This window comes from Nanorana parkeri, unplaced genomic scaffold (assembly GCF_000935625.1).
Source record: "Nanorana parkeri isolate BGI_ZX_2015 unplaced genomic scaffold, ASM93562v1 scaffold937, whole genome shotgun sequence".
In the NCBI taxonomy this organism is placed as follows: Eukaryota; Metazoa; Chordata; class Amphibia; order Anura; family Dicroglossidae; genus Nanorana; species Nanorana parkeri.
Window position 1 is genome coordinate 671248 of NW_017307205.1, and position 18107 is coordinate 689354.

An 18107-nucleotide genomic window follows, 5' to 3' on the forward strand; every position below is an offset into this window, starting at 1 on the left:
CCTATAGCATGTCCCCAGTCTGCAACAACTCCTATAGCATGTCCCCAGCCTGCAACAACTCCTATAGCATGTCCCCAGTCTGCAACAACTCCTATAGCATGTCCCCAGTCTGCAACAACTCCCATAGCGTGTCCCCAGCCTGCAACAACTCCTATAGCATGTCCCCAGTCTGCAACAACTCCCATAGCGTGTCCCCAGTCTGCAACAACTCCTATAGCATGTCCCCAGTCTACAACAACTCCTATAGCATGTCCCCCGTCTACAACAACTCCCATAGCATGTCCCCTGTCTACAACAACTCCTATAGCATGTCCCCAGTCTACAACCACTCCTATAGCATGCCCCCAGTCTACAACAACTCCCATAGGGTGTCCCCAGTCTGCAACAACTCCGATAGCATGTCTCCAGTCTACAACAACTCCTATAGCATGTCCTCAGTCTACAACAACTCCCATAGCATGTCCCCAGTCTACAACAACTCCCATAGCATGTCCCCAGTCTACAACAACTCCCATAGCATGTCCCCAGTCTGCAAAAACTCCTATAGCATGCCCCCAGTCTGCAACAACTCCCATAGCGTGTCCCCAGTCTGCAACAACTCCCATAGCATGTCCCCAGTCTGCAACAACTCCTATAGCATGTCCCCAGTCTACAACAACTCCCATAGCATGTCCCCAGTCTACAACAACTCCCATAGCATGTCCCCAGTCTGAAACAACTCTCATAGCATGTCCCCAGTCTGAAACAATTCCTATAGCATGTCTGTAGTCTCTGACAGCTTTATGCAGCATTACATTTATTGAATATTATGTGCACACCTTAAAATAAATGAAGTTGACCACCACTGCCCCCAAACAGTTTAAAGTTTTGTGTGAAAGACTACACTGATGTAAAGGGAGTGGTAAAGCACAGTCACTCTGTAAAGACTGTACTACTAAATAGCCCATTATACACATGGTATTCAAAAATATTTCTGGCCTGTGAACATAGTTAAAACTAGGGATAAAAGCAAGGTTTGTGAAACTATTACATGTTGATTAGATTGTAAACAATTACCTGATCCTGTTCTAATGTATTAGATACCGGAAGTTATATATTCATTTTATAACAAATTAGCTTTTATTATTCTGTATGAATCATTAAGCAATACTAAATTCTGGTGTGCGCTTGCCTTATTTGCATTGTATTCCTACAATGTGCTTTAACTTTTTTATACAGTACAGGTTTAACTGAATTTCCTAGACTAAAAAAGGACTTTTATATACAAATGTATTTTTTTCTTTCTTCACAGCATTAATCAACTACATTAGGCCAGTATTTGTTTCTCGCTCAGATCAGGACTCTCGGAAGAAGACGGTAGAGGAAATTCGAAGACGAGCCCACTCTAATGGTACATGGCCACAGGTGTGTAAAATGCTTGGCTCTTACCTTGCATGAGTACATAAAATAAATCTTTACACAACTCATTCTCTTTGGTGACATTAGGGGTTTACATTAGGGGGCAGAGATCGCACTTGAATAGCTTCTTCCCTGGCTTCTCTAGCCTGAGGAGACGGAAGTAATGCAAACAGTGTTGCTTCCTGTTCAATTCAGCAGAGAAAAGATTAGTGAATGGATGGTCTATCTCCCCTCTATCCACCGACACCTGTAATGCAGGTCTCAAGCCTCAGGAGGGGCAGTGGGGGGAACTCTCTTCACTGGCATCTGGAACTGATCTGCCGTCAGCTTAGCCACCAGAATCGCTTCCAGTGTAAAGCCAACGGTCAGCTTTACACAGCTAAACAGATAGCTGCTGGGAGTCCGTTTACAGGGGCCCACTCCCAGCGACATACGGCATATGTCGGTGGCAGCAAAACAGTTAAAATGTACCTGAGCGGAAGTAAGGGAAAATCTGCAATAGAGAAACAGACAGTACAAATCTGATAGAGATTTTAGCTTTCCCCTACTGAAAAAAACAAAACAAAACATGTTTTTACTTCTGTCTGTGTCGCCATTGGTGGATTTACCTCACTTCCTGTCTGGTAAAATGGTGTCAGCAAAACAGGAAGTGAGAGGAAATCTCTCTAACGTAGCCCCAAACAGCAATGCTACCTAATCCTTCCCCACTACATCCAAAACCAATAAAAAAGGCTATTGACGTATGTTGAGCAAATAAGTGATCTGTTTTGTAGTTGTTATAGTATGCTTAAAGTGTGGTGATAAAAAACATGTTCACAGCAGAAGTATAAACAGTGTTGCTAAAAATACATTTTCTTATATTCCTCTGATATATGAAATCTTTGATTTATCTGTCCTGTGGTTGCCCTTATTTTCTGAGAACACCTGGCATCGTCTCCAGAGAGCGTGTATAGATAATGAAGATATGCTATGGGCTTGTCACATATACAGGGATGTTTAATGTTTCAAGGGACTGTTACCTAAAGGGCACTGAGTACTGGTTACTTGTATAGCACTGTTCGATGGAAATCAGAATAAATGTCTCTTTACTATAGTCAGTTTAACAGATTAAACCAAATCTTTTTGCATTAGTTGTAGATTAAGGAAGACTTTTTAGCCTTAAATGACAAAAGACAAGGAATTAAGGTTAAAATATATCTGTACTTTTGAAGTTGAGAAAACCCTGCTATTATGTGTTCCCGCTCACACAGCATACCTAAAAATAATTAAACCTATATTTCTTAAATTTCTGGTTGCTTTTTGGAGCAGATTTATATGGAGGGTTCTATAGTCAGCTTGTACTGTTCACCTTGCAATGTGCAGTTAGATGAGGGGCAGTTTCACCCTGCGAATGGGGCAGATCACACCAGTCTCACAAATTCCTCCGTATGCGATCTCCTGCAGGAGGGAGGCGCTGTATAATCGAATGACAGCTGCCACTGCTGTTCACAAGTATTTCAACAGTCTGTGATTACCTGTGGATGATCGTACCTGGGTGCAGACTGTTTGTGGGTGGTGTCAGCTGCTGTTGTGTTCTACAGCCCCTTCCACCCGCTGGAGATCACATGGGTATCCCTGAGGAATTTGTTCAGCCCCCGGGTGTAAATGGGGCCTTAAATACAATGTACCACCCAAGCCTTGCAATGTTTAACCCTTTCTTAGGGCAGACAGTGTGCACATCTATTCTACAAGTGAAAATGTAGATCTGCCAGCACAGTACACACAAGGGTAAATATGATGCACATAACACCCCAGCCCCCTCCTTAACATTACATAGAAGGGGAAAACTAAGTAAGATTTCTCATCAAGTAAAAAAAGTAAGCGGCCATTGTAGTTGTTTTTTTATAATGCTTTGTGAATGGGAACATGTAACAAATATATTGGGTGTTAACCCGATTTGGCTCTAAAAATGGAAATACATTTTAAAGGTAAACTAAAAAAACGCAGGTAAATCCAGTTATGCCTTCACTGGTAAAAATTAAATGTAGCTTCATTTTGTAGATGTCTGTAAACATATACACGGAAGCGCAATGAAGATCTAATCAATGCACTGCCATGCCCTATTGTTTGGGCTACTTGTTCAGCTGTTTTTACATAATAAGTTTGCGGCTTGCATTTTTGGTGTAAATGGGGTCAATTTCTGCTTAAAGTGGACTGTTACCCCTTTCCACTAAAAATCACATCAGCATGCAGCTCTGCATGCTGATAAGAAATTATCTTACATTTATTTGTTATTTGTTAAACATATTTTTACTTACAATTTCTTTTTTCCACTTCCCGGTCCTGTTTGGCACAAATTATGTAATCGTGCCCAAGCATTTCCCCCCGGAAGGTTACATCAGCAGAAAAGTGCTGGGAAATTTCATTTGTAATCTCACGAGATTTCAGGGAAAGGCATTTTCCTCCCCTTAGAAGATGTGCACGGTCACATGTTCTAGTCACATGTGCTAGAGTTCCAGTAAGTAAAAGGTATGTGTTTGTAGATTGTCATTACTAAACATTTCTAAAGGCGCCTTTGTAGTTATTTTAAAAATATACATACAGTTCCTCTTTATGGGGCTACACCTGTGCGCTACACTGCACAGTGCATTCGAAAAAGATAGTACAGGTGAATTTTTGGCGAACCAATTCATATTTTTGGCCTCATAGACTCCAGTGGCAGCGCTTGAAAAATGTGCATAAAAAACGCAGGAAAATGCATATGCAATGGGATGAACCGAGCCTAAGTGTATATGTAATATTCTTTGCTAGCCAGTACAGTATATTCAGAATGCACAGTATCTCATACTATCCTTTTTTTCCTCTGTTGTTGCTAGTTTTAGGTGGATCATTTACTTTTCTATTCTCTTGTTTACAGGTAATGATCTTTCCAGAAGGAACATGCACCAACAGATCTTGCCTCATCACCTTCAAACCTGGTAGGAAATTAATATTTTGTGGCATTAAATCTAGCTGAATGTACGGCATGTTTTATGCCAGTTCTCTAGATTGCTCTTGTGTCTTTGCCGAAATCACAAAAGCTTCATTCAGTCTATGCCAGCTTTTCCAGCTGTGTGTATTGTGCAGCGTTTGTGAATTCTGGTTTAAGTGGAGCAGATATTTGTACAGTATTACATTATTATTTACCTTGTCTGTGTGTTGAACGAACCCTCATTTATGTACTTTTTGTTTGCACACATTAATTTACATCATTGACATTTCATCAGCTGTTGTATTTTGCTTTACTAGAGTATCAGATAGTAATATTGATATTAACACAGGAGTAACCAAAGTACCCTTTTAGTGAAAGGGGGATAATTACCATTTATATTCAATACTTGTGAAAAAGATATTAAGCAAAGGTTTAGTTTTGCTCTTCAATGATTAAGTGGACATTCCATAAAAATGGAAGGTCCACTTTTACCCCCCAATGCCTCCTGGAAAATCTGGGCACTCAAAATTTCAAGCGTTCACTTCCCCAAGAGGCAACAGTAGGACAATGTGATGATACCCACACCTCCTACAAGCATCAAATCCCGAAACCTAGGTGAGTTTTTTTTTCTTTCAGGGTTTTATAAGCTGTATAATTGGGGGTGGAGGGCTGTGAGTAAAGCAGGTCTTCCATTTATTTATTCACCAGAGTGTACTGCCCATTAGGGTTTTGTTTTTGTTTAGGTCACCTTGCCACCATTTTTTCTGGCTTCCTGTTTTTTTCCTGGTATTAATAATAACAAACTGCTCTGTGTTGTTTTCAAATTATCTACAGTGTAATCTATTGGTTTGCTTTCTGGTGTGCAATAGCATTTTTTTCTACTCTTTTGATAAAATAAGCTATTTGCCTTTTGAAAACATTTAAACCTATTAAGGGCAGAAATGAATGCACATAACCTTTTAATTTTTATTAGAAATCATTTCATTTAGTAAATGAAATAAAGTATTCATATGAATATCATAATTAAACCTTTCTGATTCCTGATGGATGATGATGATGTGGGCGAACGGAATCTGTGTGCACCTTTTGACCCCAGAAAGCATTTTAAAAATCCAACTGATAGATTTAACATTATCCCCCCCAACCTGCTGTTTATCAGATAACCTAGATAGGCGCAGCAGTGGTATCTGTTTATAGAGTACCAGCTTACCTTTTCTACTGTAGAAAAAAGATTTTGAAGTTGATCCTGTTGATATTTAATGCCTTTGGACAGCTAAAATATATATAAAGTAATGAGCATGTATTAAGGTTCATGAATGAGAACAATTACTCCTAGCATTTTGGAACATTTCTATTGTATGATTGAGGATATTGAAATCATAATGCTCCTAAGTTCATTTGTCTCTGATCCCTTGTCTGCACATGTGTTTTGAGAATGAAAAGTAGAAGTGACAGATCATATAAGGCGGGATTATGAATGTATAGCTCTCGGATCTTTCGAGCCACTATCTGTTCATTTATGTCAAACAAAAAGTCACGACTGTTTGCTTGGGCATAATACTGTCTGGCTGTACCCACAGCTTTTAGTAACAGCCTTTTTTATTATTGTTTCTGGAGCTTTTCCTTTTGCCTTTTTAAAGCTGTTCCATGCCTCTTATATATTGTTTTTGGCTTAGTATTTTGGTTATCTTGTGTGATATTGTCTCCATCTCTAGATCATGATTTCAATTTTTTGACAAACAAAAGCTTGCCTGATCTAAGTGAGGTGCAACTGTGCATATAGTAATTGTATCATTTGTATCCCTTCAGTGGGAAATGCTGAGTAGATAAGCTGAGCTTCACTGTACATGAGTCCTGAGCCATGATAAATGTAATCCTCTTTTTAAAATCAAATATTTTGGCTTGAAGGTGAAACTATATGGTACTTGCCGTGACCCATGTTTGTCAATGTGTTTTTTTTATTGAAGGTTTGGTGTAAGTGAATTGAGATTCTGGCTTATTTAATAAGACCATGCACAATGCAATAACCCAAAGCAATGCATTTTTTCTGTACTTAGAAGAGACCTCTGGCCTTTTGAACCACTCCTGCATCCAGTGAATATTCAACGTTTTACCTTAGGGACAACTTGTATGTAATACCCTGTTTGCCGTACTACATATCAGATCCAAAACACAAGAGAAGCAGTCCCATTGTGATGGGAGCTTCTGGCTTACAGTCCTCTAACATTTACAAGGTGGTCTGCAGTGATTTTGTTCAAGGGCCTGACACTAAAAGCCTGGAAAGCTGTCCCCTGCTCCCCACTTTGGCTTTGTTGGGTGTGATTTCCCTCCTTGACTTTAACATTAGAGGATTTCACTGCAGTTATGCAGGATTATATGGGCCAAGTTACAATTTTAACCTAGGCTGAGAGAGACAGTTTTGGCTCTTTTTGATGTGGTACATGCAAACCTTAAGATGGAGGAGCAGCCAGTAACTTCCACCAGTGCTGCTACCCGTATAAGATCATAAGAGATCTACTAAAACTTTTTCCATGTACATGATATTCTCAGACAACCTATATGCAGACTGGTTTACTCCTGATAAACCTTTTACACCTCCCAAACGTTTTGCAATCCAATACTCGTTTGTGGAAACCTTCATCAAAAAGTGGGTGGTTTCTACATTTGACCTGGTGGTGTCCTTCCCTAACAAAGCAGTGACAATTCTTGTAGAGGATGTGCCAGTATTTAAGGATCCCAAAGATGATTCTCAGTGAACATCCAAAAAAAAGAATTTCATGGTGTGTACAAAAATCCAATTTGTTTTGTATGTTTGGCATCATACTTCACTGTATGCAGTTTTCTTAAAGTACAACTAAAGACTCCTGTATAACGTTTGGCCTTCCTGACTGAGCCAAATCCTCCATTTGTGCTTGACAATCCCCCCCCCTCCCCCACAAGTTATCAAGTTAAGGGTCTGCTATAGATTTGGGGGGAACTATACATCATTTTTTAAATTTACAGTTTATAGAATTTTAGACTGCTGGGGTGGCTCATGATTTTGCATACTTTGAAAGGGTGCCCTGACTGAAAAAAGGTTGAGAAACCCAGTTATAATCCAACACTGGGCAATACATGCATATTTACTGGCAAGGTTATTGTAAGCTTGATAGCATCTCTAAAACACAGAGCAGGATGACTATCAGTTCTTCTGATGCTCAGAGATCACTGTAGGTGTCAAAGTAACTGCAGTGCCCTGCAAACTACAACAGGACAGTCTCTGCATTTTAGGAGCACAAACAGGAGCCTGTGTAGCAGATGTTTTATGGTATCACCAGCCCCCTAGTCTATTCCTCACACTAAATAGGAGAGAGAGCACAGATGGCAACAATGACCCATTTGCTGGTCAAACCCCGCCTTTCTCCAACCAAGATTAAAAAGAGTTACGTTATAGTGCATTGTTCCTCGTTGCAACAGTACTGCACAGGACAAAAAGAGAATCAGCATATGGTCAAATTTGGCAATATTTTGGAAAGAGACACTTTGCTGTAACCCCTTATGAAGTGTGATAAAGTGAACCTGTGTAACCTTAAGCATGAAGGGTAATAAAGTGAACCTGTGAAGAATGAATCTGTCAGGATTCATACCTGAATTAGGGATGGGAGAGCCTGAATTACAGCTGGAATAGTGCTATTTGCAATGAGGAATGAATCTGTCAGGATTTATTCTTCACTGCAAACAGTGCTCATCCAGCCCTTATTCAGGCTACAAAGTACAGTTTTTCCTGAATCCACCACATATTGTTGCACAAGCCCTGAAGTAGGGGAAGTTTGATTCCCCTGAAACGCGTTGGCTGTATCTGACATACCCATACACATACCCATAGATGAACATTTTTTAATGGATGCTGCTAACCACACATCCACAATTTGAAATATCTAAAATACTTGCTGATATCCATTTTAACGATTCGTTGAATCTCCACATTGTTATGAGGCATCCCCAATGAAAAAATATAGCCTGGGGTACATATACCACTGGTTATAGTATATCCATGCTATAGTGATATACTGTATGGCAGAAACAATGAAAGATGAGACAGATTTGCTGTTCAAGTGGATTAGGGGGGCAGTGAAAGCTCTGACATCCCAGAGGTGCAAGACATACACAATAACAAACATGATAAAAACAAAAAAATTTTACTGACACCTTGCCAGGCTAAATTTAAAATGACATCCGTGTTCCTTTTAAATGCAAGAAAAGCTTCTAATTAAATGTATGATGAAATCTGCCGGCATAGTCAATAGATGACGTGTCGTCCTCTGTGCATTTTGGCATGTAGATTTTATGGCTGTGTTTGTACAAAAAAGTGGTCTGCAGTAGTTTGGAAGATTGAAGAATTCACTATATATGCATTTTATGTGCAATTTAGTAAAAATACACATAAAGGAAACCATATACAAAATGCATAAAAAAAAAATCAGACCACACACACCACAGTATGTGGAAAATGCAGTAAGAATACATGCAAATTTAGGTGCAGAAGTATGAATGCACCCTAAAGCTCACTAAATGGATATTACTACATTAAATAATTGATAGGATAACTGTCTTTCTGTTCTAGGTGCATTTATTCCTGCTGTGCCAGTCCAGCCAGTGGTTTTGAGATACCCAAATAAAATGGTAAGTACTATAACTTTGGTACATGTAAATAATATGTATTTTCAACACCTTTTATAGTGTCCTGCTTTTGCCTTTTCATACTGCTGGAAAGGGTGGCACAGTTGCTTAGTGTTTAGCACTTATGTCTTGCCACACTGGGGTCCTTGGTTCTCTCTTTGTCCCAATAGGTTCACCTGGGTACTCCCTCCTGCATTGTAGAGACATGCTGGTAGGTTAATTAGCTCCTGTCAAACTTGGCCCTTGTATGTTTGTACAAATTGGATATGCACATGTGTTATTCCATTATGCATGCCAGATCCAAGCCTGTGTAATTGGGGGTTGAGGAAAGATCTAACAACCTGCTTTATAAAAAAAACTTTGCCAAGAAAAGTCTGCGGGAAAAAAAAGTGCTCAAGCGTATCAGACAATGGCACACCCAGATAGCTGCCCTACAGAATCCTAGAGTCCGATTAAGACTGTACAGATATCACATACACTGCTGTCATAATTTTCGGAGATGCAACAAATGACAAGGCCTATAAATATGGAGAAGTCAGACGTGCAGAGCATGGCTCAAGCAATCCTGATTTTTTTTTGGTTCTATTTTTGACACTCCTGCAAACATAACCCAGCATACACATCATAGGCATCATAGGCTTAACGTGATATTAATCAAAAGCACTGGCCCTAATATCCTGTTTTAGGGTGTGTTCACACCAGCAGCCACGCTCAACTGCACAGTTACTGGTGTGCGTGTTCCCGGACAGTGCAGATGTGCTCAATCGAGCTGCATTGCACTGTTTCTTTTTTTTTAGAACTATATTGAAATGGCACAAGTGACATTTCATTCAGTTCTATGGGCTCACGGGGATGTGATGCACTTATAAAAAAAGTACCATATGCCATTTTTTATTTAAAGTGACATTAAAGTCAAAAAATGTTTTCCCTCCCCCCAATGTAAATGTCATCACTTACCTTAAATGATGTTTCTTAATCCGATCTTCCTCTTCTTTTCTGTCCTTTTCAGCCTTCTCTCCAGCGCTGCGTCGGGTGTCCGATCCAGCGCTGACTCCTCTGTCCTTGCTGGCACTTCCTGTCCCACGGTGCCGGCATGCGGGTGCACGCGTCCATAGACTTACATTGCGCCTCTCCTCGTCTCCCGGTCGAAAATCCAAACTGCGCATGCGCCCGCCCCAAGATGCTTTGCGTCCGCCCGAGCAGTTTTGGGTTTTCGGACGGGACTGCGCGGCGAAGACAGCGGTAAGTTTAAACCGCTTTTAAAGTGTTTTTTTTTTACTTTTTGCACATATATACTGCTTGCTAGCAGTAGATATATGCATAAAAGCCGGAGGGTTTAGAAACCCTTTAAGGGCATATTACCGCGTTGGTGTGAAGTAAGCCCTTCCATGACAAGGCAAATTGCACTTGCGTTCAGGCTGTACTGGAAAAAAAACAAATGCAGATGGTTAGAACCAGGCCTTAGGGTGGCTCCTTTCCCATGCAGGTGACTATGGAGCCACCCTTATGTGTGCTAGTAAGGTGTGCGTGCGTGTCTACACACACACACAGGCACAGCAAGGCAAGTCACTTTCCTCCTCCCTGCTCCCATCGCTTCCTTCCTCCAACCTTCTTTTTTCAAGCTAGTAGGTGGACAGCTGCTGGAGACTGATCTGTCCCTTGTGGTCCTGTACTGGACAGGAAGTTCAGGAAAGCTGACCTGAGAGAGTTGGAGTCAGCTGTTTGGAAATGTGATGGTGTTTGGGCCAAAAATGTAAAGCAATAATTTGCTGGGCAATGTATATTTGTTTGATCTAGATACAATACTAAAAAAAAGGGTGAGAGTTTAATACTACAAACATCCACAATTTTAATAATCACTCTAGAAATCTGGATGCATCATGGTATATAAAAATAGCAACTGGCGTTGCTCAATATAACTTTGAATCTAATCAGTAGTTTTATTGTGGTCACTTAAACAATTTAGCGTAATTATTCATCCCAAAAACCCATTTACTAAATGCTGTGACGGTGTACGTGCGGGATGCGTTTTTTGTGTAAATATGTTTAAATTCACATGAATTATATTGCGGTTTGGCCTTTGGCTGTTGAAATGAAGACAATGTATGGGATGAGCAGAAGTGTCTATAACCCACATGGTGCAGTAAATATTGATTAAATCTTCTGTGCACCATCTGGGAAGGTGGACCAGGTTTAAATCACTTCTGTCCCCGAGTCACTATTTGTGACAGAAAATAAATAAAGGTAAGTCATTTGGCTTTTGGGAATTTACAAAATCCCTTGACTGTAATGTATTTTGTTTACAAAACCAATAGCTGCGAAGTGCAAGCCAGAACTTTTCCCTGGAGCTGAGAGCAGAACTGTCACATTAAGTGGCACGTGAGAACTTAACTCCTTCCATTCTAGATGATAGTGTTTATACTACAACATAGGTGACCTGACTTATATCTATGCTGATTCTTTGCTGCTAGAAGAGGATTATTTAACTTTGTATTTCCATGTTTGTCTTCTAGAGTTTGACAAATTACCTTTTGTTTCACTGCACTATTTCACCTGATATTTTTCTTCAGGTTATAGCAGTTTTGCATGGAAGTTAATGTTGGAACCCACACCAGTGAAAAACGTATTGTACTTTTGTATAGAATGGGAAAAGGTTAGAACTTCTGTCAGGTTTGTACTACTGTGTGTGTCTCTTTTGGGGAGATTTCCCCTTCTTCCTGTCCTGAGGGCAGGGTTTCGCAGGGACAGGTAGTGATGGGTAAAGTCTCTCTAAGGGCTTGTTTCCACCAGCCCGCACATCTACTGCAATATCCTGTGCCCGGAACGCAAGGTGTTGCATACATAAAGTCTTTTGCGTTCTGGGGCAGTGCCATTTAAGTCGATCGCACTGCAGACACGCCCCCCACCCGCAGTACGATTGTCCGCACGCGAATGCGTGGTACTAAAATGCACTTTGTTCCAGTGCGGTGCAATCACAAAAAGTGCATGCACTTGAGTTTCGGGCACAGGACATTGCGGTAGACATGCTGGCTGGTGGAAACAGGCCCTAAAGGTGGCCACACACATAGCGATTTTATGATACGGTCAATGTGCGATTCTACAAAGTAGATCAAATTGGGGTAAATCAAATCAATCAGTTGTTTGACTTTTTTAGTTTATGAAATATCTAAATATGTGAAATGTTCTCCCTTTTCTTCAGCCACTTTTTAGTCCATATTTTTCATTGTTTGGTGTGGTAATTATTACATAAATAATCTAGCATAAGGAGAGCCCAACCTTTCTGAACTTTGGCAATATTTTGGGGTGCCACAACAGGATTCAAAAAGTGTTGCTGGATACAATCACTCACAGAAATCCTCCCTCAGCAGAACAAACAGGAAGTTAGAATTACTGCTTGACCAATAGCTTCTGATCGATCAGAATGTAAAAATGTGACCGATTGATTAGTTATGATTGTACCGGGAATGGATTGATCGAAATCCCCTTAAGCGTATATGTTGAATCGACCATATTATCGGTTGTATTGTGATCGTATACAATTATCACATGTAGCTAATCGAATGAACGAGTGATCGGTATTTGTGTGGCCACAATAGGGAACACTATACAATTACAATCTGACCTTACAATATTTGTATAATCAGCTTTACATTTACCAAAACAATGTAACGGGAGGACCTACCTAAACTATCCAATCAATTTGTATCCAGTCAGGCAGGCACTTGCACTACATAGTTGTTGGTAGATGAAGATTGTACAGTCAGATTGTAACGTATGTGGTGAGGTTAATGGACACACACACCGCAACAAAACACATTGGGGGGAGTTTATCAAAAATGGAGCAGATAAAATCTGAAGCAGATTTGCACAGCAGCCAATCAGCTTTTCTCTCTGAATTTTCAAATCTTTCAGAGCAGGGCACAGAAAGGAGAGTCACTGGCTGGTGGCTCTGGGGTTACCTTCTTGTGGACCATGGAAAAATAAAGCAGACGGTGTTGTGTCGCAACATGACTAAACGAGTGTGAATTGTGAAAGCATTGTGAAACAGAGCCAGATTTATATTAACATTAAGGTAACCAAAATCTGTACTTCCATCTCTAAACTACTTCATCCACACTACCAATATTATTCTTTCATATGCCTCTTTTTTTTATAAAGGCATTATAATTATAAATGAATCCAGATCAAACAAATATACTTAGCACAGCAAAGTATTTTCTACAAATTTTACTATCATTTTTCTATACAGCTGGCTCTAACTTGGCTTTCCTGAACTTCCTTTCCAGTACAAGATCACAAGGGACAGCAGTCTCCAGCAGCTGTCCATCTACTAGCTTGGAGGAGGGAGGAGCACGGGAGTGTCTTTCCTTTCTATACCTGTATGATTGTGGAAACACCGCTTACTAGCACATATAGGACCCTGCAGGGGAAAGGAGCCCCCTTAAAACAGTATATCAGGATCAGTGCTTAGAGCACCAGCTTATTTTGCATGAAGCTATAACTTTTGACCATCAAGGAGCAGAATGCAATGATAGTGATTTATTCAGCATTTGAAATGGCTTAAAAAACAGTTAACTTTATTATCACTCAACATTTACTTCTTTATTATTGGTATTTATATACTACCAACAATTTATGCAGCACTATACATAGTGCACATTCACATCAGTCCCTTCCCTCAAGGAGCTTCCAATCTAAGGTCCCTATATCACTTGCATATATACAGGGCCAGTTTAGACAGGAGCCAATTAACCATCCGGTGGTCCTTTAAGTGTGGGAGGAAACCCACACAAACACAGGGAGAACATGCAAACTCCTTGCAGATAGTGTCCTCACCAAGGCAGAAATGCTAACCACTATGCCACTGTGCTGGCATTATTGGCAGATAAAATAAATTAATGAAGGAAGAGCAAGATCTGTCACGCTGACTGACAAAGAATACCCACTGTTTACAGCAGGTGAGTAGCGCTCCCAGGTTCTCAAGTTTTATAGCCCAGTCTTTTGGAGGCAGGAGAGGCTCCCATCCTAACTGTGCCCCCACCACATCCCTTGGGGCGATAGTCTCTCCTGCTTTTGCTGTGCAGGTAAAAGTGCTAAAATAGCATTTTCAGGAAACTGCTGCTATATCTTCAAGTTTCTTTGTTTATTTTCTAGGACACAATAACCTGGACATGGCAGGGTCCTGGAGCGTAAGTGTTTTTTTTTTGTTTTGTTTTTTAATTGCGTTCTGTGCACACAGCATGGGTACATTTATCAATTTTATGTTGCACACAAAAATATTTATTGTCCTCTGGTAAACTCAAATGTGTAAGATCTTCTCTGCTATTGTTTGCTACTTTTACTCAACAACTGCATGTAATAGGTTTAGAAATATTTTACTAATTGTATTGCCTTGCTCAGGGCAGGTTGTAGGGAGTACAGTTATCAGGGCAAAACAAAATGCAAACATATTTTAATAGCACTTGCTGCATCCGAAGCAACGCTAAACTCATCTACACCACTCCATTAAAGTCAATAGGAATCCACCACCCTGCATTTGACGTGAATTTCAAATGCACGTCATACCCAGGAACGCCTTACTAAATGCTGGATATTACTTAAAATATTAAAACTATAAACATTAAAAACATTGGTAAGTTTAACCCCTTCATGACTGAGCCTTTTTTCAGTTTCTGTTAGTTAATGACTGACTCACTTTTTACATTTTTGTTGTGTGATTCTTCCACGGCAGTAATATACTTTCTGACTAAGTGCACCCACACATATTATTATATATTGTTTTTTAGAGGACAAATAGGGCTATATATTTAGATCACATATGTGTGCCTAAAACCTCACTTAGTATGAATAAAATATAAAAAAGAGGAACAAAATAAAAACCTATTTTCCCCAGTTTTAAATATTATTTTTTTTTTTTTAGAAAAATAGCATAGCTTTAAAAAATGCATTAAAATAAATTAATGTATTTTTACTATGATTTTTCATTTTTTTCCCCCTGTAGTTTTCAGCCTAAAACTAAAAGCTTACATTTTAGTTTTTTTTTCTCCAAATAGTGGTTAGGTTAGTGGCATACAATGTCACTTTCACTAAGTGTCACGCTTTGAACTTCGCCAACATGAGGGGGTTACATTTTAAAAAGAAATTAGCCCTTAGGGTGAAAAACAAATCTGCAGCTCAGCTGCAGATCTTCATTGTTAAGGGTTAATTTTCATAATATGTATAATATAAAAATACATGTATATTGATTTTTTTTGTTTTAAATACATTTTAATTTTTTTTACACTTTACACAATTTGTTTATTACACTTTTTTTTTTTTTTCATTTAACTTCTATCGAGCAGTCTTTGTGAATGGATCTCACTATGACTGCTTGATAATTTAATTAATGTTTGGTTGTTATTATTAGGCTGCTCCAATCTTATGAACAGCCAATAATAACCTTAGTGACCCTGAAATGCTTTTCTTGAATGATCAGAAGTCTGATTACAATGTTTCAAGAAAGAAACATTTTGTTAAATGTTTCTATTGCTGAAACATGTAGCAAAAAGCTGATACACAGCGGGATTTCCTAATCCTGTCAAATAGTGATGGTAAGTGCGGTAAATACTCCACAGCTATTACTGTGAGTTACCGGATCACTACAAGTGATCAGGTATCTGTCAAAGCCTAAGTTTTTGAATAATTAAACTTTTACAAAAGCGTGATTCTTTTATTAATGGATGCCTCAATACTGATCTCAGCGATTACCAGCTTTTGACAGTTCCAAATAGCTGATCATGTACACTGTACGTGATCAGTCATTTGGGCACTTTGTGGCGGGAACGTACAGTGTACTTGTCCCGTCACAAAGGGGTTAAAGTAACTTTATGCCTGCAAACTGCATGAATATTGTGTTGCAAGGTACATTGAAATCCTGAAGCCCAGCTCCTAACATTTTGATGTTAGTTTTGGTTAGCGTGGAGAAATTGCTATCTACAAATTCATTGGGAATATTTCCCCTTAATCTTTGTCCCTGCTACATCAAGACAAGAGATCAGGAAGGAAGAGACTGCAATAAAATCCTCAGAGGTTCAAACTTTTTTTTTTTTTTTCCATTTATGCCTGCTCTGAGTTGGCTAATATTTTATTAGAATTAGAAGAGCATTATTTAAAGTCTATACAAAATGTTATATGTTTTAGTATATTCTAGCTCTAACTATGTAAATAGCAGAGAGAAAAGCTCCAGAAATGTGATACATACGAAATGCAGATAAATACATTTACATACATTTATGTTTGTTTTCTTCAGAATGAAAATACTTTGGCTTTCTTTATGCCAGTTTCACAACTATGTAGAAATTGAGGTAAGGAGCCTTTAATTAGAATGTTGTTTTGTATAATGTTTCCTGTGTGCAGTGTATACATTTTTAACCCTTTTTTCTTAGTTGATACTTTCTGAATTACCATATTTGTTGTATTTTAGTGTTTAAAGGATAACTGTACTTAAAGTATATATCCACTTTTGCAGTCAAAGCCCCACTATATGTTTGGTATGTGTTCCCATTCATACAGCATACCTAAAAATATTTTAAACATTTCTTACCTTTTGTGGTATTTTGGAGCAGGCCTTTGGGCAGACTTTAGGCTACTCTTAGCAATTTCAAAGTAAGTCTGTCCCCATACAAAGACTGGCGACAAATCGAGTTTGCCCTCATTCACAAGCAATGCAGTAGCTAGGCTTCTAGATCTTTAACCCTTTGTTAGGACAGACTGTGTTTAAATCTATTGATAGACAGCAGGGTAACTATGGTAAACACTAAAGGCTATGTTCACGTTTCTGACCATGTTTCATGTGACACCCAAAGTTAGGGTCTAACATGAAACATGGCGAGATTGCACACCAATGCTTACCCCGCTTAGCAGGCCATACACCAGGGAACTGTCAGAATGGAGGACAGGTGAGTTAGGGTCAGTTAAAGGAGAACTGTACAAAAGTACAAAGTCCGATTATTCCTTTAATCCATATAGTTGCTGAATAGACTTTATGCTGAACCATTTAGTATCTAAGACTGTTGAGAAGGCTTAATACCTGCTTGCTGACTGCTCCCATCAATGGGGAGGTTGGACTGAGCACTTGTAGTTCTGAGTGATTGACGCCCATTGTACTCTGCAAGGAATGTCTCAGTGATCACCTAGGAAAGATCAGCCTCTTAGCCACTGGCATGTGTACTGTTCCATGTGTTTACCATTATAGGTTGTGCGTTCAGTGGTTAGCAACCTAAGCCGCACATTAGCTACTTATCTATGCCATCCAGAGTATCTAGCCTTATACACTATTTACATCAACTTAATTTTTTACTGTGTTCCCCGGCCAATAAATCAAACTTGCACGTGGAACAGAATGTAACTCAAGATAATGTTTGCTTTGCTGAATATTTACTTTCCTATCTCTGAACAAGTTACATATATTAAAATATTTAACTTGAAAATACCACCATGTTAAACAAATTGGACTAATGTGTCTATCATATCTATTAACACTATCAAGTACTATATAATGCTATCATGAGAATGGAAGCTGAACCTGTGTATTTATGAAAAGGCTCACTGGATAAAACCATAGCAGAGCAGTGGGAGTTGTCTAATCTGTTTTTGTAAATGCAGACTAATAAGAAAAGTAGAAATTCATTTTTCAAGGTAGAGGTCAATGCTATTCTGAATATTCATGACAAAATTTTTTTTCATTTATATGTTTTAGTTTCTTCCAATTTATACTCCTTCTGAAGAAGAGAAGAAGAACCCTGCCTTGTATGCTCACAATGTAAGGCGTGTAATGGCCAAGTACGTACCTCAATTTGTTGCTGATCACTGTTAATATTGTTACTTCTACTTCTAGAGGCCTGTAACCCGTGCTTTGTTTAAAGAATAGGAACATTTGCTTTGTTTCAGCTGTTTAGCACAGAAATCCCTTAAATTGCTTCTCACATTTAGATTAAAAACAGATTTTTGTTGCACACGTGCAAATATATGTACATCCACATTCACACCAAGGCTCATCTGCAAAGTGTCGTCCCTAAGGCTGGCCATACACTGGTAGAATTTCAGTCAATTCACTGGAAAG

The 18107-nt window shown here is 39.1% G+C and overlaps 1 protein-coding gene across 1 annotated transcript in view; it reads left to right on the forward strand.

Annotated features, from left to right (window-relative positions):
• The window catches only part of LPCAT1 (lysophosphatidylcholine acyltransferase 1), a gene marked incomplete at its 3' end in the record, with an annotated part of 111774 nt that extends 93947 nt beyond the window's left edge, over nt 1-17827 (forward strand). Inside the window, exons 4-9 of the mRNA XM_018566322.1 lie at nt 1292-1404; nt 4295-4355; nt 8952-9010; nt 14162-14196; nt 16296-16350; nt 17745-17827. Of these exons, the coding sequence (XP_018421824.1) occupies nt 1292-1404; nt 4295-4355; nt 8952-9010; nt 14162-14196; nt 16296-16350; nt 17745-17827 (406 nt within the window). The remainder of the gene's footprint in view (nt 1-1291; nt 1405-4294; nt 4356-8951; nt 9011-14161; nt 14197-16295; nt 16351-17744) is intronic.
• Between the last annotated feature and the right edge of the window lie 280 nt (nt 17828-18107).